The sequence below is a fragment of the Neodiprion lecontei genome, chromosome 6 (genome assembly GCF_021901455.1).
Source record: "Neodiprion lecontei isolate iyNeoLeco1 chromosome 6, iyNeoLeco1.1, whole genome shotgun sequence".
Taxonomy (NCBI): domain Eukaryota; kingdom Metazoa; phylum Arthropoda; class Insecta; order Hymenoptera; family Diprionidae; genus Neodiprion; species Neodiprion lecontei.
This window is the reverse complement of record NC_060265.1, coordinates 19,451,860-19,476,264: the sequence shown is the minus strand read 5'-3', so window position 1 is coordinate 19,476,264 and position 24,405 is coordinate 19,451,860. Positions and strand designations below refer to the sequence as shown.

General features: G+C 37.7%; 1 protein-coding gene across 1 annotated transcript in view; it reads right to left on the bottom strand.

Annotated features, from left to right (window-relative positions):
- LOC107220635 (igLON family member 5) overlaps positions 1–24,405 on the bottom strand; it is an 89,400-nt gene that overhangs the window by 21,193 nt on the left and 43,802 nt on the right. Inside the window, exon 3 of the mRNA XM_015659305.2 lies at positions 17,898–18,043. Within this exon, the coding sequence (XP_015514791.1) occupies positions 17,898–18,043 (146 nt within the window). The remainder of the gene's footprint in view (positions 1–17,897; positions 18,044–24,405) is intronic.

Here is a 24,405-nt window from a genome sequence, read left to right as displayed (position 1 = left end):
TGAGCTATTCTAGTGTTGGATCGAAGAAATCTGGTTGATTTATCATTATTTTAAAACGATTTAAAATGAAACATCGATATGCATCAGCTTTTGATTGTAATTTAAATATCACATTATAATGTGATAAATATTCAACATGCAACTATCCAGTAATAAGGTTAATAAAACGCATTAATTTGTGGCCTAAACCGGAATGAAATCTGTAACCGATTTCGAAATAAAAATAACACCCAACGCGTATTCATGATATACGATAATACCTGTTATTTCCGTTATTCATAGAAAAACGGACTGATGTTAATAATTTTCGAAATGATTGTTTCCACACATCTTCAACCTGAACGTTCATTACTAGTTTCTGAAAGGAGCCCTTGAATAGTGCGTATCATATTGTACACGTGTAGCATAACACATGATCTGTAATGCCCGGATGTGGCGGGGATAGGTATGTTATTCCAGGATGAAAAGCTGATCCCTTTCGGTCCCGCGGGATACGCGAGGACTGCAGGCATGTCAGAGGAGGACGACGTAACGTGAAAATTCCGACAACGATTCTCTCGCCGAAGGTTAAGCGCGACGCGTCGTCGAATGAAAATTCAAACATCCGGTTATCCGGCGACGGGTTCGTGCAAATAATCGCCGTTTATCAAAGCTTGGGGCTTCCGGCTATAACAATAAGTCTGTTTTCCCAGACGAGCAAACGTTTCGACTCGGTCAGCAGTCCTTTTTCGCTTTCCACACTTACGCCTCATTTCCCTGCAAAGAAGGAAAAAGGGTTTTCGAAGATGCAGCCTGCAGAAAAAGGTGCAAAACGGTTTTACATGCGCCAAAACCAGGGACGAAGAAAGCCGGGTGAATACTTTTACAGAAAAGCCGGGAAATCTGCGCGCCTCGCAACGAGTTGCGCTTTTCATGTACATTTATTTTCCACCCTAATCCCATTCACTCTTTTGACCGATGTATACTCTTTTAATTCACGAAAAGGCTAATCATTGCAATGCTGGACTAATTCGCCGCATCGGTCATTGTTTGAATCTATTTCAGGCCAAGATTTTGAAGTTGATAAACTTGAATGGAAGTAGATTGAACAGTTTTTATTTTTAAATTCAGTGTTCAGTGTAAATTAGTGCCGTTCAGTGATTATATGGATCTTGATTATGATTTTTTTTTTTTTAATTAGTCGATTAAAGAAATAATCGGAATTTCCGACAATAGTTTTCCCGTTGTAGCAAGAATTAAATGTGAAATAAATATCATTACAGTTTGTAAATTATTCATTACAATTCATCGAAAAAATAATCAATCGAAGTTCTGCAATGAATTGATTAATCGCGTAGCCCAAGTATAAATTTTCTTATTTTCTTTCTTATAAATTGTAAAAAGAAAACAAGATCATTGCGGTTGAAGAAACTTTATATATTTCGCAATTTTTCAAGCCAATCCACAGTTTGTCTCGGTTCATTTCATCGAATTAACTCGTCAGGTAGGAAAATTATTTTTCACATTGACGGTTTTTTCAGACGATGGGGTTCGATCTGTAAAACAAACCGACCCAGGTTTCATCTCTGTTAAAATTTTACACCATACATAGAAAAGCTTCAAATATCTACTCGGCGGAGAAAAATATATTTTTCTACACGATAAGCGTAGCACAGCAAGCCACGCAGGCTGCAAATTCACGTTATAACGAGTAATTTATTCGACGTGGGTATAAGGTCTTCACCATGCACCCGTATATTTATACGCTACTGCGAAACGAGATTACATCGTAATCCGAAATTCGTTCCCATCCCTTTTCGGTCGTTTTCATTGGATGGTAAAAAATAGTGGACTCCAAGCGTATATCTCGCGATTGCAATTGTTCTTGCAACTTAGAGCTTTGAGTTATAAACCAGGACCGCATACTTTAACATTTTTTTTCTAGGTCTTATCAACAATGTTTTATTTATTTATTTTTCATTCCTGCCCTTGTTGATGCGGATTAAACGAGAAGCAGCAGACCGACTGCGGGTCCAGTCGAGGGTGCATTGTTTGTCTTTACTCAGATATAACGAGGATACAATCCGTTGCAATATCTATACGATACCTACATGCTGCGGATGCATTGTGTAAAACGCACCGTGGATTCATTAGCGAGAAATTCAGCAGGAATATATCTGGACGAAAATTTATGTAGTCGATTCTTTAAAATTTTTTTCCTCTGTTCCTATTTTCCTAACTTTTGACTCAGACGCAGGTCCGGCCGGATGTTGTACTATTTTAAAAGTAAACAGAATTTCACCGCATTGAAAAATTTATTCTGCGTCAGGTTCTGCATGTGTTATTAGGGTGGTCCTTAATAAGATGGTTTTTTAGTTTTAACTTGCTCGCCCACAAATCAGCTCGAAATAGTTCACAAATATTCCCTAATTTTTTCAGATTTTTTATCTCAACTCTGACCCTTGCCCGCAAGAGGGTGGATTTCTCGGTTTAGTCCTTTCAGGGGCAGAGTAAATATATCGAACGGATTTTCATAAAATTTGGAATAGCTAGATTTCTTGGGTCGCTGATCACGAATCCGACTTCAAAATTTGAAATTCCTAAATACCGGATTCCATATGGTTTACCAAAACCCAAAAAGTTATTTGATTTCGATAAAACTCGGTGCTCCGGGTTTTTGAGATCACTCGTAACGAGTCTGAACTTTACTTTTGTAATTTCGAGTTCAGATTCGTAATCGGTGACTTTAAAAACCTTTGAGTACCGAGTTTCACCAGAACCGTGTGACTCTTTGGTTTTGGGTCCACCATACCGGACCCACCATTTTGAGTTTTCGAATTTTGAGTTCAGATTCGTAATCAGCGACCGCAAAACATGTATCTGTACCAAATTTTATCAAAATCCGTTCGGTAGATTTAATGTACCCCAGAAAGGGTTAAATGACAAAATCCACCCTCTTGCGGGCACTGGTAAGAGTTGAGATAAAGCTGTGAAAAACTAAGGGAATTATTCTCGAATTATTTGGATCCGATTTGGGGCGTGAGCTGGTCGAAATTGAAAAATGACTTTTTCAAAGATCACCCCAATATTTATATACAGCGTGAGTTACTAACGCCGGAATGGTTCGTCGTCTGCTATAGCTTAATGCGCATGCGCTACAAGTCGAGAGCAGTTGTTTGCCAGGGGGAACAACGTCATGAACGTAACCTCAAAAATTTTGACAATTGTCTCTGGCAGTTGTGTTTAAGAAAACAGTTCACCGCGATGTATGTAACCTCAAAAATTTTGTCACAGTTGTCTCTGGCAGTTGTGTTCAACACCGACAACTGCAACATTTTTTGAGGTTACATACATCGAGCTGAACCGTTGTCTAAATTTATGACGGTTGGTCACCCTGGCAAGCAACTGCTCTCGGATTGACGCGCATGTTCATTAAATTATAGCAGACGACGGAACATTCTGCCGTTAGCAATTCACACTGTACATACGTATATAGATAGGTTGTACGAGGTGGATGTGAATTTGTATGTAAACGCGGTGACGCGAAGTACGTGTCCTGCATATAATATATCTGCTGTATATACTTTTATTTTATTCCCGTCTTTTTGAGCTTTCGGTATTTCCGAAGTATATCGACTAGGCTGGATGCAGGTGGTAAATATCTACGGCTTTCGACGCTGTAATAAATTCCTGCTTGTCAAACACGCCAATGATGTGCAAAATCGCGATAACCACGCGTAAGGTGTAATACACGTATGATACGATATGCGAAGGTGTGCGAAATCAGTCGCATTGAACAAACAGCGAGTTTGTTGAAATTTAACAAAACGGACGAGAAGCACGCGATAATTTTTTTATACCGCATACAGTCAGCATTAAATAATATCGTGGTATAAATATAGGCCATGGGGCTAAAGTTTTACCTACCCCTGAACACGGATTTCCTGTTGTACTTCATTATCGAACCCTTTTTTCTTTCCTCACTTTTGTCGTACACGGAATTAAATGACCAAGGAAAGAGCGAAAGAGGCGACAGATACATATTTATGCTTAATCATAGCTTTCGAAATGTATATTAAATATACAAAGGTGGGTATACAATTAAACAGTATAAGCTGAGGTGTAATAAGAAAATAAACACACAGATACCTACAACTGCAGATTATACGCGGGGATCAGTCATAGACATTGGGGGGGGGGGGGGGGGGGGAAATAAAATATGAGCAAAGGAGGGTAGGAAGTAAATCAAAAGAAAGGAGGGAAAGAAATCAGTTCGGAATTCAATCAACAGCAAGGGGAAAAGAATATCGGTGGTTAGAGAAAAGATACATATAAGGTAGTATAGCAATGAACCGGAGTCAATCAACCGGCGAATAAAATAATGGGGGCTGGTAAAAGGATAATAATGTACGTCGAAGGATGAGAATATGATGGAGGGAGTCTGGATTCGTAAAATCATTTTGATTCTGTGTAAGGCGTGAAAGCGAGATGAGGAAGATCGAGGAAATAAAGGACTGAGAAAAAAGTGGAGAGAAAAATGACTCGAAAAAAAAGAAACGAAGATAAAAAACTTGATGGGAATTCGAAAACCGCCCAGTCAGCAAAGTGGGAACGGTGATTGTAATCCGGAATAATTTCTTCGCCAGTTATTCCAATCTCTCAGCCCGACGGGCGCCGTGCTTCTTCCTTAAAAATATATGTAGCTAGGAGCACTGGAAGCAGACCTTACAATTTTAATCACCCTTTCACGACGAGAAGAATGATGCATTGCCCGATTACGTGTGATGAGAGCACGCGTCGGTGAGAATTTCGAAAAAAATTACAAACTATATGAAGTTTCAACTATCGATAAGATTTCTTTTCATTGTTTGAATTGATTTTTCAGCATTATAATGGCCCTAAATATTGATTACCTATCAAATAAAGCCAATCATCTGGAATTAGGGATATTTAAATGTACTTTCAATTCAACAAAGTTTGATAATTTGGAAAATTTTAATTATACATATAAATAAGACGAACATCTATCCCTTGTGCTTAAAAATTTCGCTTCTCCTCAACAAAATCTTAGCTCATAATTACAGAAATAAAAACTGAATTAATTACCTGCAAGATATCTGTGAAAACGCATGAAGGAGTTTTTTTTGGGATCACCAAGTTTTGATCAATCAATCTGAACAGACAGAAAAATACTTGTATCATGAGACTTAATCGATACTCAAAACTTTGAGTCTTATTTCATTGTATTATACATAACTCACTAAGGTGTTTGGTTGACCGTATGTCGAAGAAAAAAAAAAAATTTCTACTTACTATAAAAAAATTAATTTTTACGCAGCGCGCGATTCTTTTCTAAAACCCGGCCATTTCCAGTTTTACAACTTAACGCTCATGTCTAATTACAACATTGCGAGATAGGTTTTGTTCAGAAAACCTGCTGGACAGTTTTTCCTTTCACATTCCCTCTTGACTTTTCCTTTCATTTAATTTTTTCCCCGAACTCTTAAAGTTTAATTACGCGGGATATGACCTTAGGCCTCGAATATTTCCCTGTGTGCTCAAAGGCGCGCAAAGATTAACAATTTTCAGTGAAATATAATAAGCACTTCGTATCGCAGGTATGATGTAGATGGGTGTACTTTTCTTTTCTACCTCTTCTCAACTCGAATAATTTATCTCTTTCACATCATCTTGCCTCAAGGAGAAAAACATGCGCGGAGCAAGCTCGCTAGATTCTTTTTATTTCCCTCTTTCCCTTTTTTCTTCTCCTTTGCAGCGCATGTACTCCGTTACTTTTAAGCACGGATAGTAAGTGTTGGACGCGCGTAAAATAAAAGAGCTGCGACTCATATTCCAGAAGCTGTATCAGCGTCCGGTAAATTGATGGACGGCGAGAAGGGTCCACTTTTTGTACGTCGTATAAGATGGTATCTCGTTTTATCTCACGCCTGAAAGCAGTCCGATCTCAACGAAAGGAAGCGTCGAGAAAAAAAAAAGGAATGTCGTTCGCATTTGTGTCATACACCTTCGTAAAAAAAAAAACTGAACTCCGTTATAAACGAATAAAAAACCGTTTCATTTACGTAATACGTAAGGATTTAATGGAAGAAAAAGATGAGATAGAACGAAAAAATGGTCTGAAAATTCTGAGACTGACGGGCCGTAAATTTTATGCCGTTTTTTGTTTTTCACAAATTTTCTAACGCATAAAACTTTAGGATTCCGATGTCCGCGTTAGTTTAGGTGAAAGAAAATCAAGATTTCCGTAGAAAGAACACTGTTGCAAATGAAAGAGGAAAAAAAAATTATTTTAAAAATATTTTACTATGTTAACATTAGTTCACATACATACGACAGGATTTTTAAATCGAAATAACGCGATCCCCGAAAAAATTGTAGGCTTGCAAGAATCGTGTATTTTGCAATAAAATGTATATATTTGATTAAATTATTTAATATTATCATCGATCTAAGATCTGAACTTCTGACGCTTGGAGCTAATAATTTTCTCCTACTGTTTATAAGAGAAATGAAAAAATTCGAGTGCGTTTCTGTTAATGCATTCTCGTTAGATTTGAATATAAAATCCGTTATTATACTCGTAACTTCCCATTAGTCGGTAAAAGTAAACGCCGCGCGTACTCGTCATACCTTTTTAATGTCTATGTTTTTTTCTCTTTTTCAACCCCTGAGGTATCGGATCCGCAGTTATAATTAAAACAAATATTTCAAAAAGTGAAGGATTAATGCAGTAATTTCTGGCTGGCTGGAATAACCGCACCGAATTTTTGCAAATCCCTCGCGATTTCGGCGACTCGATTCCATGGTTATCAGGGCGCAAGAACAGAGGGAACAATCGGGAAACGAGATTTTCCCTTTCACAGGGACGTGCTCAAAATGAAAAGAGGGACTCGGGAAGGAAAGACAAAGCTCTGCGAAGTGACTCTGACTTGTCTAACACCGTCCGCGAAGAACCGGAAAAACTCAAACGAGCCTCAGGGATCACACCCAAGGAAGGGGAAGGATAAAGTTTTCCAACCCTCTTTTCAACCATTTTTCGCTGACCGCGGGCAACAAGGCATCACTCAAACGAGATTCGCTCGAGTCTGTTAAGATATCGTCTCAGGGATTATTTCAAAGTAGAAAAATGTCACGAGTTAAAAGTGTGCCGGTAGAAATGGAATGGGGCCATTCTGTAAAGCAGCTCGTCAACTCTAAAGTACAAATTAATCCCATCGAAAAAATAATATAATTTCAGATTTTTTTTTGAAATTCTACACGAGTTCAGAGCCATGGTCAGAAGCCAAAGGCGTAAATTTTCACGACCACAGAGCAGGCGATTCGCAATGAATAATTCGGTCGAAAAGTTTTGCAGGTTGTCGAAATCCTAGGGGTATAGGTATGGTAATAATAAAAGTAACGATACGAATAACAATAACGTTAAATTTAACGATATACACGCTGTATATTATCAGCCCGTTTGTGACTAACCCGCGACGACGACGCGATTTATTCCTCCTCGTTCCTATATTCTTACATTTTCATCCCTCTTCCGCTTCTTGTATTTCCTCTCTTTCCTTATTTTGTACCGATGCCAAGAAAATTCAAAGGAACGAGCAAAACCCCATACTGTACGAGTATATACCTATAGTATACCCGTATGCGGAATGGATGCCAATAACGGCAATATCGTCCTCCCGCGTTCTAGCATAATATTTGCAAGTCAATGTTTGCTCCTCGGCGATACACACACACACACACACACACACACACACACACGCATATGTATTGCTGTATAGCTCGAGGGCATAAGAGGGGTAACAACTAGTGATTTACGATGAGTGATGTTTCAATCTTTCGTGACGTTACCAAACTTTTCCATTTATATTATGTACATTGTGTATTATTTATAGATATTGTGTTACAGATGTTCCTGAGTTCGGTTCAACGGTTCCTTGTACCGATCGTCCTATTGCATGTTTTTTTTTTTTGCCAGTTCTATTAAGCATCAAGGAAGTTATGAAAAATTTCGCATGTAAACATTGAGAAGAAGATTCATATCCATAAGTTGTGGTAACGACCCTGAAAGGCAAATCAATATTTGTCTTTCGGTTTTCCTATATTTATTATTTGTTATATGATCGTTTTCTTTGATAAAAGTCTTGGCCTTTGATATTTTCACCTGAATGTATTTCATTCTGTGAAAAGGTTTCTTTGAACATACTTTCGAACGTGTAAAAGTCATTCTAAGAATTCTTAGAAGTTACACTGTGGGAACCATTTGAAATCACGTACAGCTTATTTTACAGATCCGTAAAGTTACTTAAAGTTGCTTTGAATATTGTTTAAGTCATGCCAAGTAATTCGAAGCAAATCAGAATCAATTATAAATCATTCAAACTGATATACGAAGGCATTTGGCGTCGTTTAAAATCCGTTCAAAATCTTTTAGAATTGTGTGAAATTGATAACGTGGCAGTTAAAAGTTACTTTGAATGATTCAAAAACGCGATGATTATGGTCGGAATCGTGTTAAAGTGAATTCGAAGTGACTAAACAGTATTTGAATTAATTTAAAGTTAGTTAAAAACTGGTTTGTGTCGAAACATTGCACTCTTCAATAAACTAGCAAGTTTCACGGTGAGATGGATAAAACCTTGGATAATATCTCGCGTCAGGCGGCGAGGTGCTTGCAAGTTATTAATAATAAGTTCGTTTAGAAAGTTCAACTTTTTATCGGCAATCTTTGTCTCGCGCGTTAAACGACGAAACGGAAATATTAGTTTTTATAAAAGAAAGCTTTCAGTTTAATAGAGATTTTTAATGACTGGAACACGGATCCGCCCTCGACTCGCTCTGAATTTCAACCACGATCGTTTACCTAAATCAGGCAACAGTTGCAACGATAATAAATTACATCGATGCACGAAAGATGAAAAATGTTGTTTGAATCCTGGGTCGGCGGAATAAAAGTCTGGGGAATTACCTAATGGTGAAAAATCGTAGCCCGTATTCTATTACAATGAAAAATTAAGGCGTGTACGGTATTGCGTAGAAAGTCACCGGGGATTACAACTCGAATATAATATTCTCACTGTATAATGACTCACTCCGCACTGCAATATCACACAATAAGCAATTCCACAAATCGTAGAAAAGTACTCAAGCCCAACCTCATACCTTAAAGAAACCGAAATTAAAGAAGCAAAAAAGTAGTGAAAATCCGTCGGAAATGAAGGGAAATTCTGGGGCTCTTTACTCAAGGGCGAAGTTCCGAAACTGAAGTTAACGCTTTCGTCAACCCTGCAGTCTGTGAAACTCGGGAAATTGTTCACCTTTTATATTTGCAAATCCTTGGCGCAAGCGTGACGTCCATATTGCAAAAAAAAATGTTTGCCAAGTCACGACGGTTGCAATTTGATGCACAAAAGTTCTGGACTCAAGGATAAGATGTCTTTTTTGCATTGCATGTAACTGAATTCGAGATTCGGAGCAACTTCGCAAGCGGAATAACATCGGGGATCCTGGTAGTGAAGTCAAGGAGGATTTAAGGGACATCCAGAGCAGTGATTCTGCGACGAGGCCCTCATCCTAATCGCAAGATTCGCGTGTGGCAGGGAGGCTGAAGCACGTTAAGTGGGAACGGGGAAGCTAATTCACTCTACGAGGCACCCTTGCGGCAGTTATTGGGCCTCGTTACGTCACCCTTTTTCGGCTCGAATCCTGCAGGAGAGAACCGGGCGAAGATAGGCATCAAAAGGAGCGCTTTATACAGCGCGCAATATTATCTTGCCGCCATTAATCTGACCCGGAACGCGCAACGAGAAAACGGGAGATAGGAAAACCGGAGCATTGAAAGGTCCGGACAGATATCGCAGGACGAAGTCGAGATAACCTGTATCGGTACAGGGTGCGCACAGCTCGGGTAGTCCTTGAAAGAATTTTCAATTTTTTTCACCCCGTAAGCCAGTAAGTTAGTGGAATTGGCCCTGCATCGGTTCGCGTTTCCTTTCTCCGAGATAAACTTAAGATTCGTTTCAGATTGGCTGGAAGTGATACCAGGGCAGTCAATTTTTCATTACCGATGAATCGAAACTGATTGGCATATATCATTTCTGCGCTAAACTGCCCGGAATAGTTCAGGTACAACGTAAAATTCCGTCTTTAAATCATTTCCTATTGAAAAAGTAGTCAGCTGATCAAACCAATTTTGAAAGCTCTTACAGCCAGAAAAATGTAACGGAATAACTTCCGAAGCTTTCCGATTTCGTGCTTTTGTGAACCGGTATGCGACGATTTCGGAGGGTGTGTCGCATTCTCTGTAGTATATAGGTAACTCTTCAGAACAAAAGGTCCCGCAAGACGGTCGAAGAAAGTTTAAAGAAAATTTTCCTTACCTCCCGAGCACAGTTATTCCTGATGGAAAGTATTTTCTGCTCGATTCTTTGTAAGGCGAATTAATTAACCGCTGTCATCCGCAGGTGACTTGAGCAGAGGGTTGAGCTCATTGTCAGGGGATAGAGATGTAAAAAGTGAAAGAGAGAGGAGGGTTTTCTTCCGTTTCGCACGTAGATATATACATGTATAACAGGGGGTTGAGATCGTCCCCAGATATTCACGTTCCTAAAATAGGCCTCGGGTTATACGTATTCATATATCGTTCGGAATCTGTGACATATTCTCCCGTCGTTTCAACCCTGCGACCCCCATATTCCAATCCCGTTTCGTTTCCCGCGGAGAACCGCGGGGTGATTTACGAGCTGGAATTCATTACGATTACAATCCGATTGCCGGTGCAAGCCGCCTGCGCCTCGCTCGGGGGTTCAAACTCCGGCGCACTGGTTGATCTTTAGGAACAAGCCCTGCAGCTATCGCTGAATCTTTAACGAATACCACCTATGGCAGTTCGACACCGCCCGGCGTTATTTACTAACGGTGAATACACACCCCGGGTACATGTAATGCCTCTCATGCGTTCCGCGTTAATCAGGAATGCGAATCGTCGACCCCGGATCGCTGCATATTGCACAGCTGTATTCCCATCACTGCGTATTTTTATCGTGAGATTTTCGTTTTTTTTTTTTTTTTTTGACATTTTCAGGCAAACAGAAGTCGTTAAAACATAAAAAACAGTTCATAATTATCTGAATTTTCCACGAATTTAACTTCTTATCCGCCATCGTTTTATATTTGGAACAAGAATTTGAAAATAATACTACCGCTCGGATACGTGAAGTAGAAAATTTCTGTACCGGCATTTCTTAATCTGGACCACTCGAATATGTACAGTAGAAACCTTTTGTATTCCTATTTCCTATTTATATCCATTTCCTATTCTTTGGGGTTCCCATATTAAAGTTATAATGTAGCGCCTTCTGTGAATGCGATTTACTACTGCGTTCTGTTGATAATCGGTAGGATTTCGCGGAGAGCGACGGGTTGACTTTCTGGACACCATTTGAATATTCTGCACTTCTCCGATTCGAATCTTACACTAACAAAGAATTCGTGCCTGTGTACGTGACCCCTGTAAGTAAGAAAAAATCACCAGCCCTGTGACAACCGGACCTTTAAAGTGGTAATTCAGTAAAAGAAAGATTATTCCGAATTTGGAAAAACAAATTCCATGTATAATATCTTAAGGTTAAAAAATGTAAAAAACAATTACATCAAATATATTTTCACTAAGTTAGGATGACAGATCTGAATAAGAAATTCTTCATAAAATATACTACAGTTTTTTGTTGCATTTATTCAGATCTGTTATAATAAGCGAAATTAAACGTTGTGTTAGCTAATTGAAAACAAGTTCGAGTTTTTGAGATATTCTAATAAGCCGTTGTTTCAAACTTGGGACAAATTTCTTTTTCTTTCAGAAAACTGAACAAATTATGTCATTATTTTGTTTTTTTTTTTTTTGTTTTTTTTCTTACAGATTTTCGAAGAATCGTTCCATTTGTCCGGGAAGTTTTTGAAAGAATTTCTTACAAGACCTTTCATTTTCAATTTGTTATTATTCTTTATTACTTATTTAGATGTAATATATTCTTAAAAAATTTACTTCACTGTTTATATGGTTTTTTTTTATGTGTATCCCTTTATTCCTCGATACCGTTTACCATTTTTAATTTGCTGTATAATTTTACACCGTTAACGCATTTCCCCTCTTATTTCATTCTCCACCAGGCTCCTGTACTATTTCTCGTTGTATACGTGTATTTTTTCCCCTTCTTCGAGCATGAATAACAACAAAAGTTTCTTACCTTCCCGCCTCCCTTACTTTATTTCTTCCAATTCCCTTCCTCGGGAAGTTTCATATCTCCAAATTTATTGGCGACACCTTGTTTTTTTAACGACCGGGTTACGTATAAGCTGCGGTTCCTAAACGGGGTGCCTGGGTTTTCCCCAATTTCTTTTTTCCCTGCTTTCGTATTTTTTTTATCTATCCGAGAGATAGATTAAAAGTGAAGAATAAAAGAACTGCGGATAAAAAAAAGATCGAGCCTTAACGAAGCGTGGGTGCAAATGCTGCGTAGTTATTAGTTCTACAGGAAGGACAAATAATGAAACGCGAACTTTTACCCTCTCGCATGCTCCACTCATAATCTTCCCTATTTACCGGCATACTTCTTTATGCAAAGAATGTATCCGGGAAACTCGTTCACGAGTTCATCAATTATTATCAGAGCCAAGTGGAAGAGGTTGCCGGCTGACGTGATATTGTTCGAATGAGAAAAGTTCCAATATTTTCTGTAAACTATGTAAACTTGCGTGTAGAAATTTTTCGAATATTATACACGTATCCATGCTTAGTATTTTATATAATTTTTAGAATATTTTTTTCATGTTTCGTTTCTGCTTATTGCCGATATTTGTTCTAACAATCCACAGGACCACACAGGAATTTTAGCTGGAAATAATTATCAACGATTTTGCATTGCCATTGGCATTGGCATTGGGAATAAATGAAATTATATATGTATTTTTGTTGAATTTTTAATCGTTTATAATAATGTGCTGGAATAATTACGCGCTGAGGACAATGTTTATCAAAACGTATCCCCATATCAACGGGATAAATAACGTCATACTATTCACCCCAATTATTATCGATCAAATTTACAAACCATCCCACCACTGGCACTAATTTCAAAAAAATATCAGGAAGGAACTAAGAAGTTGTCTTTTTGTTTTGTTTTTTTAAAGTTCTTACCGATTGGGAGAAGGAGATGCGCACTCACAAAAAAACAAGCTGGTTGAAGAACCTGGAGAAATTTCTGGGATTTCCACTTTGTAGCCAATTTTTGGATTTAAAAAAACTATGAAAAATAAAAATAAAAAAGACTAGATTTGTTTCGATTCACCCCAATTAGTATCCATTAAATATACAAATCATCCCACCGCTGGCACCAGTTGAAATAAAAAATCACAATGTAACCAGGAAGATGTCTTTCTTTTTCTTTAATATACTGATTGGGTGAAAAAAGTGTGCACTTCCACACGACAGCCTGGTTTAAAAACCTGAAGAAATTACAGGGATATTTATTCTCCAACCAGTGTTTGAGTCTGAAAACCTGTTGAAAAAAAAAAGTATGTATATAAAAAAAGTGTCCCAGTTGACAAAGAAAGAACGAAATACCCGCCAGTATTTCCAGGGTACTAATATACTTTTCTCTTCACTTGAATCGTGCAGAAGCTGCATTTCTCAAGTATTTCTATATTAAGTTTTTTCTTCCTCATATCTATCTATGGATTTCTATAGACATACCGTGCACTTTCCTCAAAAGTTCCCTGCGGGTGATGCATACTGTGCATATAGATATTTGCTAGAAGGGATATCAGCGAGGGGGGGGGGGGGCGGAAATCCTTTGTCAAAGCCGCAAGACGGCCCCGGCCGGTATCTACACACAATACCTGACATTTCTACAAGAGCAAGGTGGAGCCTCTATTTATAACGTCAGGGGCCGGCATGACGTACGAGTGCCTGAATACACCAGCGCATATCCGAACAGTGTATGCTTATACGTGTACATTGTACATACACGTATGTATGTATGTATGTTTACAGACGTGCTTCACGTGCAAGCCGCATTGTACCGATGATATACGTCAGCGAAAGAGCTCGTCGCGATGATGAGTGTTCACCGATTCGGCATCGAATCGTTACCGTATTATTCGTCCGGTGTCGCATCAATAACGAATGATTGAATTATCGCCACTTCCTGTGAAATACATACCGGGACAATGTCTCGAAACTCGAAAATCAACCGCGCATGCGCCAAATAATCCAATCTCATTGGTCGGCGAAATCTTGCCGCAGTGATATTCTTGACTGCGACGCAGGCGGGCCAACGTACGCAAAATGTGTACGTTTGAATTTTCAACGAGCATAAGCATTAAATTCCGACCGTTCTTTGAAGAATCAACTTTCCGACCCCATAACAAATGCTTCCCAAATCTTTCCGAGTCGCCACCTCAATTATTTGAGATTCTAACCTCGAAAATTCGTATCAACTACGTCGCCGCCAGAAACAGTTTGATAGTTGAAGAATCGGGATGGTTAGCCTGAAAACTCGCGCCTGCGCGGTTGATTTTCAAGTTTCGAGAAATTGTCCCGGTATAGACAAAATACATTTTTTTTTATTTTGATTCTAATTAGAGGAATTTGCAAGCAGCGCTTCACTTCTTGAAATCGCAAACCAGTTTTTGTGAGAAACGATTTTTGCGAAATCGTTCGAAAATCACTTGAAGACGATGAATAAAAATTCGTTTTAAATCACGTTGGAGGCTGTTCGCAATCAATGAATATCTTCGGAATTAAACTCGTGGTAAATCGGTTGAAATCGCATGAAATCGAGTGAAATTATTGAAATTTTCCAATCGCTTGTCATATAATTTGCAAGTTAGTAGCCCCTCGGAGGAATTGATTAATTTAGCTTGTTAATTGCATTCTGTACTGGCCGACATTTTTTTTCTTAAACCGTTTTAATTATATAAGAATGAAAACTAGAATAAGGATCGTTGAAGTATTTTTATTTTTGTTGCTAATTCCGTAATTTATGCATTACGAAAAAATTTATCAATTCGGCAATTCTCATCTGATTTGTACCTGAATTGGAAAGAAATTCAAGGAATCGAGGAAAGAATGCGGCTCGCGATATTGCAATTTTATACGTAAGATGTGTAGAAGGAGGAAGATGAGAAGTTCGAACAGTCGTTCGTAAATTATAAATTTAATATTCCGGATGTATTCTTTGATGACAATTATTACGAACTCGTTTAATTTAGTCTGATTTAACTTTATTAACTTAACACAAGTATACTGATAAAATATCCTACTTGTTCTCATTTCTCTTTTTATACCTCCGAAGAAATATTCAAGAGTCAAATTAATTACGAAACACGTATACAAGTGTAATTTATACAACGAGCAGAATACACATAATAATAACGATTTGGATGTCGAAAAATTTCATCGTTTCGCAGAAGCTCGCTCCACATTTAATACTTCTAAATTTCTGTATTATACATCGCTTGATATTTGAATTGCCCTGTTTAAAATTCGCAATACTTCGTGCTTCTATCACATGCCACACCTGCTACAAGTTTTCAATTCGATAATTCAACAACACAAATGGCGTTGGAATACCGCGATGCGATGTTAAAGCCAGGCGAAAATTTTCACCGCGTTGTTACAGGCTGGAGCATGAAAATTTTGCGCCACAGTTATAACATAATGCAGATGACCGCTGTTGCAGCCAGTTGTTGTGCATCTGTACGCGTAATTCATTTCGACCAAATATACCCTGTGCACTTCTTTTCAAAATTTTTATATAGCTCAGGAATGATCTATAAAATCGTAGCCCTTTGACTCTGTTGGCCTTGGTGGAAAAAAATTGTTTTCTACTTCTGTGCATTACAGTTGTTTCAACTTTGGTCAATGACTTGTCAGATTTACAGTTGACTCGTAAAAACAAATAGAAAAAGTGTTTTCAATGTAAACAACCGATAATTTTTCCAAAAAATCTAGATCTCTTTTACCCCTGCAATGTTAATTGTTTGATTAACGGAGTGTTTTTATGTTTCACAGAACGAAACTTCACTTTAGTATTTTTTTTTTCCTGAAAGTTTCTGTCGTTTTTTCGATCAAAGTGAAACTTTGATGGTGGTTTTAAAGGGGATAGACATCAAATAGATTGAACAAAATTTCTTTCCGTTCTTTGTTTTATTCAAAAAAATTTATATTTATTCTAAACGTTATCCGATATTTATGTAGTTGTTTTTCATGTAGGTGGTAAATTTTTAAAATTTCCACAACAGAAATTTCTCGCTATAGATGTTACGGTGGGAGCTTTTTCGTTTGATCGAAAATGAAATTTTTTAAAATAATACTAAATTTAAAAAACGTTGAGCGAAAGAAATGTGTAAAATTTATTAAAGACCGCCACCTTTGAACCCCACTCTACGAAATTGAGTTTTACTCAAAGAAAAAAACGAATCTTCATAAGAAAAGATAAAAATGAATTTTTGTTCTGCAGAATCTGAAAATACACGGTCTTTTCCTAAAACGCAAACTTTGCAGAGATAAAAGCTACCCCAATGGTAAAACCGATGTCTTTTTAGAAATATTTGGACTTCTTTTCGCATCAAAGCATATATTCTATACTTTTTCCTACAAGCCACCCCGCAAGGGTCTGAAAAATCATTGAACAAAAGTCGAAACTGCAATAATCCATAGAAATAAAGAAAGAAAAATTTCTTTATCTCGAAGACCGATTGTACAGATGAAGGGCTAATATTTTACAGACCATTACCTCAGTACCGTATAAAATAACATACGAAAATAGCAGGCGAATAGATTTTTGGAAGCTACGCGTGGCTGGCTGAGAATTGTTGGAATGGCCGATATTATACACGATATTATACACGGTATAGAAATAAAGTAAATTAGAAATCGAACCACGTGCCGGATATTCACATGAATTTATTCCACCGCGGTGCTTTCGATCAGATTCACTACTGTACAACACTGAAGCTTACGGGAATACGCCTCATAGAAGTATATGAGCCATTGAGCGTTTACGCACACGGATGCATGAAGCACTCGGCTATTCAATGGATATGAAAGCCCGGGAAAAGTTGTTTCGATATCATCAATCTGCAGGCCTGAGTCTACGGCGAGGGAGCAATACTGGAACCCGGAAATATATTATCTCGACGTTGAATCAGTTTTTGGGACGAAAGTGGGACATGCCATTTTCGGTTGGTTTGTAGTTGCAAAAAAGAGATTGCGCTTCGAAAACTGAATAACAGTTCTAAAATCTCACAGTAAAAGCTAAATTCGATAACCAGATTTATACATAAATCGTATAATCCTCGATTTAGTCTGGTTTCTAAAACAGAAGGTAGGCCAACACAACCCCTAATATTTTCCCGAAGAAAAAAATTCCGCTCCGCTGAAACGGCGGATGAAAAAAACTGGCCACGTTCCACCAATTAGCCAATTAACTCGGTAACGACTTCCGAATTTTCGCAGCGACGATTAGAACGAAACGACGCACTCACCCTGTCCAAGTTTACAACTCGTCAGTTTCATAACAAGGGACAAAAGCTATTGCTTCGTCTCGCTTTCTCAGCTAAAAAAGAGAGATAGAGATAGAGAGGGGGGGGGGGGGGGGGGTCAGGAATCGTGTCGCTCAAGATACTCCACTTCAGTCTGAACTTCGGTAAAATTTCCTCTGCAGAGAGGGGAGCAAGATTCCTCTCGTATCTAAATGATTTATCACCGCCAAGGGTGCAGACTCCTCGATGCGCCGAGGCATGGCGGCGTGTGTTCCAATTACTTATTCAAAGATGCCCTTGGAATAGGGGTTGTACCTGCATCTAGCACAGGGGCAAATAACGTACGATATACTCACGATTCCAGCTCCGGGGTCGGACAGCTTGCAAGGTAAGGCGGCCGTTCCGCCTGTCTGTGCCAGGACTTCTTTAATCGGACCCGAGACATCCAGTGCGTTAGTATCGCCCTCTTGTGTTCCGACGTGTCGTCGATGGACCACAGCGTCTGAGAATTCAAAGGGTTTCGTCTTTGATTACGCTCATACCGCAGGCCGGTGTTCGGTATTTTGGCTCGTGACGGATGCGGATAGGGGTGGGAATGTAGAAATGTTATTGGAGAATAGGAGGGTCGCAATAACGAAAGTCTGTGTTATAGGATTTCAAAATGTAGAATATTCCAAGCATTGGAGAGTCTATATGTATGATTTTGAAGTACAGAAACTCCCGAAATATAAGGGTGGGGGTAAAAGTATAAAGAGACCCACTATTTCTTCACTAATAAGTGAGGTATCACAGGTCGATCTCTCCGATGTCATTACTTTTGTAACATGTTATAGTAGACTACAAACCAAGCGACACGTGTGGTCTTTTATCTGCTATTAAACACTTTAAGGAGGTGAAACCACCCTCCAAAGTGTGACATGTCAAAGGGCGATTTGGCAATTTTTTTTTTATAATTGAGAGAATTATATTTTTTATTTCTCGTTATGAGAAGACCTTTCCAGTTGGATTGGTTGAAAAGTATTATGTTCTTGTAGGTGAAACTGCCAAATCACCCCTTGACGTGCCTTACTTTGGAGGGTAGTTTCACCCCCTCAAAATGTTTAATGGCAGAGTAAAAAAAAAAAACAAAATACGTGTCGCTTAGTGTTTAGTCTACTATACAATATAACAAAAGAAATCAAATCGGAGAGATCGACCTGGGATACCATCCTTGTAAGATATCCGTTCTAGAAAGTCGCTGAGAGAATTAGAAAAATTAATACTAAAAAATGTTCAACTTGGCTTCCATCTTCGAGTGAGATTTAAAATTTGATTCTGTGATTTTAGCAATTCTCTTAGATAATACCTATTCACATGACGTGAAATGTTTGTTGTAATATTAAAGTTATATTAAAACGGCGCGTCAGACGGGGAATGAAATAGTAGGGCAGAAGGGTTGCTCTCAACAAAGTTTCACTGAAGTGTAAGCATTCTCCCCTACGACTGCAAATGTGATGCTCTTAGTAATTCGCCAATATCAAAAAAGTCAGCCGTAACACCGTCTCGAAAAATGTCGATAATATTGGTATAATATAAGATAAATCTTCTGGTGGTTGGTCGTTCCTGATTGAATTCCGACCGTTCTCTGATTAACTGGTCGCTGAACTATTTAGACTGTTTACTTGATACTTATCAATTTTCGTTAAATTCTCGACATCATTGACAGTTGATTTTTTTGATGGTGGACTTCATTGACAACGTCTCGAGAGCAGAAGTTTAACCTCGAAGCTCGCGTTTCGACTCTAATATCACTAGAAACGTTTCATGTCATGTGAACAGAATCTAGGAGAACTGCTGAAATGCCAATATCAAACTTCGTTTCAGAGTTTAAGGTGGAAACTAAGTTGAACATTCTTTAATATTATCTTTTTGCCATCCTACCAGCGACTTTTTTAAATAACTGTTTATCAAAAGCGTGTACCTCAGCAAGGAGTGGTTTTTGCGGATTTTCAGACGCAAAAACGAAAAGTTTGTTCTCCTAATTTATAACAAAAAAATTTGATGAAAATCGGTTGACGTATTCGGAATTTGTCCACGTTTCAAATCGGTCTGGTTTTTTTTTTTGGCCCGTGGTGTAGAATGCCATAACGTAGAATCATCAGAATTCGTCTCTATAATATAAAATCGTATAATAGATTCTATAGTTTGACCGTACTACATTTTCTCGTTCTGTATTTTTGCTTTCTATATTTTCAGTTTTCTGTACTTGGATTTTCTACATTTTCATAATTCTTGAATAAGATTCCAACCTCTTTGAAAATTCGATATTTTGGTCCTTCTGTCAATCGACTATTCTAGTTTTTTACAGCCACCCTAAAATATAGAGTCTTGAGCATGAATAAGAATTATATATTGAGCCGAATCATGAAATCTTCAGAAGACCGATGGTTCTATATTTTAGTATTCTGTACCTACGTTACCCACATATATTCTTACTATTCCACGTTTCAACTTTCTGCAGCTTGAATTGCTTCTTCTATATTCGACAATTCGATATTGTTACCCCTGCATCTTCTTCTATAATTTGAATAGATTTATACAAAAATAGTGAAAGAAGAAAAACTTTAAAACCTTTATTCTGGGTCAACGATAAATGCCAAATGCAGTGTGCAAAAATATCCTAACACATGGTTATTGGAGAGAAAGCGTAGTTCGATTTTTATAAGTCTTTTTTCACGTGTATATTTTAGAACCTAGTGAGACCTGGAATTACAGGCGAAGCTGCAGGAATGGGCGTCCTGCCAAGCGGCATATTAATATTCTCGCGTCGCCTAAATATATAATGTTTAATGCGTGTGGGGTAGGTTGTTACATTTGAAAATTGTTTGTGGTTTTCAAAATAATTTAAAGTAGATTTTTGAAGAAGATTTAACCTAAGACAGAAGCAGAGAACACCTAACGCGGATTAATAGCGACAACTTCACCTTTTCAAAACTGAATTACATCTAGTGGTGGAAAAACATTTTTTTCAACGTATTTCGATTCTGCATCTTTCGACTAACAACAAAATTTTTTTCCGAATTATCCTAAATATTTATCAAAAGTTGTACGCATTTCCATTACAGTGGACACGTAAAGTTTTTCAAATTTACAACTTTACGTCAATAGGTGCCGAGCTTATATATTTGTTTTACGTGACATTTAAAACTATTCCAGACACATGAATATTTTTTTTTTTTTAAACAAAAAACTAACTCTAAATAACCTATAAGATTTGGAATGGGAACAAAAATGACATGCATTTTTTTTGACTACATTGGGACTTAAATGAAAGGACAGTCTTCGATTCATTTTTTTTTCACGTAGGTACTGAAATTGTTGACAAAACCCATCCCTCAAATAAAACAAAAAGAAAATCTGACGAGACAAACTTTTGTTATGAATTTTTAAATGTATGTTCACTGGCATGGACAACCGTTTTCAGGCGGGTTGAAACCCTGTCTTTAATTTATTTAAAAGCCATTGTTCAGTTTAGAACTGAATTTCCGCAGGTTTGCACACGTAATGCCGGGTAATTTACGCGCATACCTACATACCGCGATATATACCGGCAGTCTGATAAAATTTAAACCCCGGACATTTAAAATACCTCCCTAACCACCTTTTTCTATCAGTCGCCGGCAGCATTGTTTGCGGTTTTTTTGCGACTGAAAACGGCCTGGATATTTATTACACCTTTTCTTTGAATTTAATTACTCAAAAACTTACGACGAATTATTCGCCACAGCCGGCTCTGCGATATCGCATTAACGGAAAAGGATTTTTTCGCGGTCTCATTCCCTTTTTATTTTTATATCCCACAGACTTTTTTCCTCGTCTGAATGGGGGGATCTCTTTATTCTAAGCTCGATTAAAACCGGCTCACTATTACGGATCAAATAAAATTTTCGCAAACTGGCTACAAAAATCAATGAATTCAAGGAATTGAACAAACAAACAAGTAAAACGTTATGGAATAAATTGTACCTGAATAAGTAAGGGCGAATAATTATAAATTGAAAACGAAAGGTCTTCTACTAAAGTATAGGAAAATTCGTGGAAAATTCTGACAATTATTAACTTTTTTTGAAGTTTGGCCTATCACCATATTCCAACCGGAAGTCTAGATATATATTAAAAATAAAAAATTGTGTCACATCTGTATCGAATATTTTATTTTCTTCCCAAATTTTGTTCGAATTTACGTCGATTTATGCAATATCAAGGGAAACCAACTCGTAGATACGCAATGCTGAGCAGTATATATACTATATAATATATATATACATACATTTTCACATTTAAACGACATATCGTTTTTCAACATTAGGCTGCACACAGGATGCGTAATCTTAGATTCGGAATAATCAATCTTGCAACCGATTTTAGACACAATAAGACAAATAAGGTAAGCCTGCAAATTGAAACGCGAATAAACAAGATGTCCTGTCAGCAACACCCACCGATTGGCCTTTATAGACCAATCGAACTTCTTCACAAACTACTTCTACTTAATTCTATCTTTCCAGAAATCTCGATAGACAGAAAGCAGAACGTATTTTTAAATCGATGAATAAAAAACGTAATTAGACGTCAGACGGTAAAGAATAATTCTAGACTTCGGAACGAAATTCAACATCGAAAAGTACAGAACTAAATTAAACTTAGAATCAATTTCAAATTCACGTGCAGAGCAAATAAACTAAAATCAAATAATCCTTAGATTCAGAAACTCCGAACTCAAGTATTGAACCCTGGCGCTAAGAATTGATCGAGAAGAACTTGTTATTTGTTGATAAATGTGTATTTTTAATTGAAGTGTTGTGTCAAAAGAATTATTTTAATCACGCACAGTGATAGGTGGCACGACCCGGAATAACCAAATTCACGAGTGGAACGAACCGAATATCAGAGTTTGCAGGCATGGACATCGCAAGGTTTGTAAATCGAATTCGAATTTGAATCAAGCAACGAATCGAACATGTCTCGCAGCCTGTATGCAGAGCCGAACAGTAGTAGAAGTTTCAAAAGTTTCGTGACACGTCTCCACGTACCGAATACTTGATGTATCGCTAAAATTTCGTCGAAATCATTGGTAAAAGTTGGTCTGTAATTCAAGATACACGAAACGGTTATTGAAAAATTAAAAAATGAGCCTTTCGAGAACCGGAAGCGGTGGAAGCTCCGAAAGCTTCGTGAATCATCCGCCCCAACAGTTGATTTTCCACCGAACTATGATTAAAATCGATGAAGCGGTTTTCCCGGGATTCAGAATACAACGGTTCTCAGTAAGAATTATCGCGTGAAAAAGTCCCGACTTTCAAATTCCATATTCGTTTTTATTATCCGAAGCGAATGAAGTATTCCTCTCTTCTCTTCTCTTCTCTTCTTTTCTCTCCTATTCCCCATAATTCTTCTCCGGTTTCCACGGCACCTCGGCTAATTTGGATCCTTAAACTGCGATAAGAGAAATTGTTCTACGACGGGGAAAGTGGACGTCGAGACGACGTCAGATGGCAGTAATCAAGGGGTGGGTTTAACTCGTGAGAATACCGCAGTCAATTAACGCCAAGTGCATAGAGCAAAGCTCCTTCCAGTCCTGAATAATCTTCACCTTGGTTTGTCGGGTCGCAAACTGCGTAATCCTCTTATGTAACTGCGCATGCATTTCCCTCTCGGTTATGCGGCTGGTCCATTAATCCTCTCTTTGCTCAAACGATTACAGAGATTTACCAGTTCCTACGTTGTGTGTTTATATTATACGTATAGATGCCCGATTATCGAATCGCCGTTTAGCATCTGCTCTCTGCCGATGAAGTCTGAACACATTCGAAGGTGTTCAGCCTTGATCTTTGTAATTGTTTCCTTATGCGACTTGGAGTTAAGGAGGTTGGGGTAGTCGTCCATTGAGTATTTATAAAATTGTTATATTTATCAGTTATGAAGATCTCTTTGAACATACTTAAATAGAAAATACTGGAATTATAAGCGAAGCCTCGATCTACATCGATCTTTGATTTCGAATTACTCCGATATGGTTAAAAATGTAGTAGATTCGTTCGATTTCGCTCAGCACCATTTTTTTTTTTTTTTTTTTTTTTTGCCATGTTGGTATTGACGATTGTTTATGTTACAATATTGCGTCGATATTGAATATGATCGAAAACTGGAAGTATAGAATTGACTACCGAAAAACAAGAAAATCTGTTTCAGTGACTTTGAGGAAAACAGTCTTCTAAATAAAATAAGTCAATAAGTCATCGTAGAGAAAGGTCGAAGGAATTAATGCACTAGAGTTTTGAAAATTTTCAAGCCATTTAAAACGAAGCATCGATGCACGAGCTTTCATTAATAATTCGACGATTTTCTATTTTTGTATATTTACATACAATGCATCAATTTAATAAATACTCAATGTACAACAATGTATGTCCCGTAATAAAGTCAATAAACTGTATCGATTCTACGTCAACCAACCTCTTCAATTGACAACCGATTTCTGATCACTTGTCCTTTTGTTTCTGTTTCATTTCCAAATTACAAAGAATCGGGATTTCAAATTGAAAGAGTAAATTTTTCAGATATTCTGTAAAATTCGCGTGTTGTTTTTAGTAGGCGCAATCACGCTGGGTGAATTTAGCAAGTATTTTATTACTTTACAAGCTTCTTCGCGTTTTTTAATTTTACCTTCTCTTCGCATCATCGGACAAATTTTAATTACAGCTTATTATTTGCTGCGTGAGAAAGTTTATTGGATGGGAATAAACAGCACTGTTATCTGTTTGCTTGTTTGTTTGCTGCTTTGTTTACGTGTGAGTGAAAAGTTAAAATTAATGAGAAAAAAAT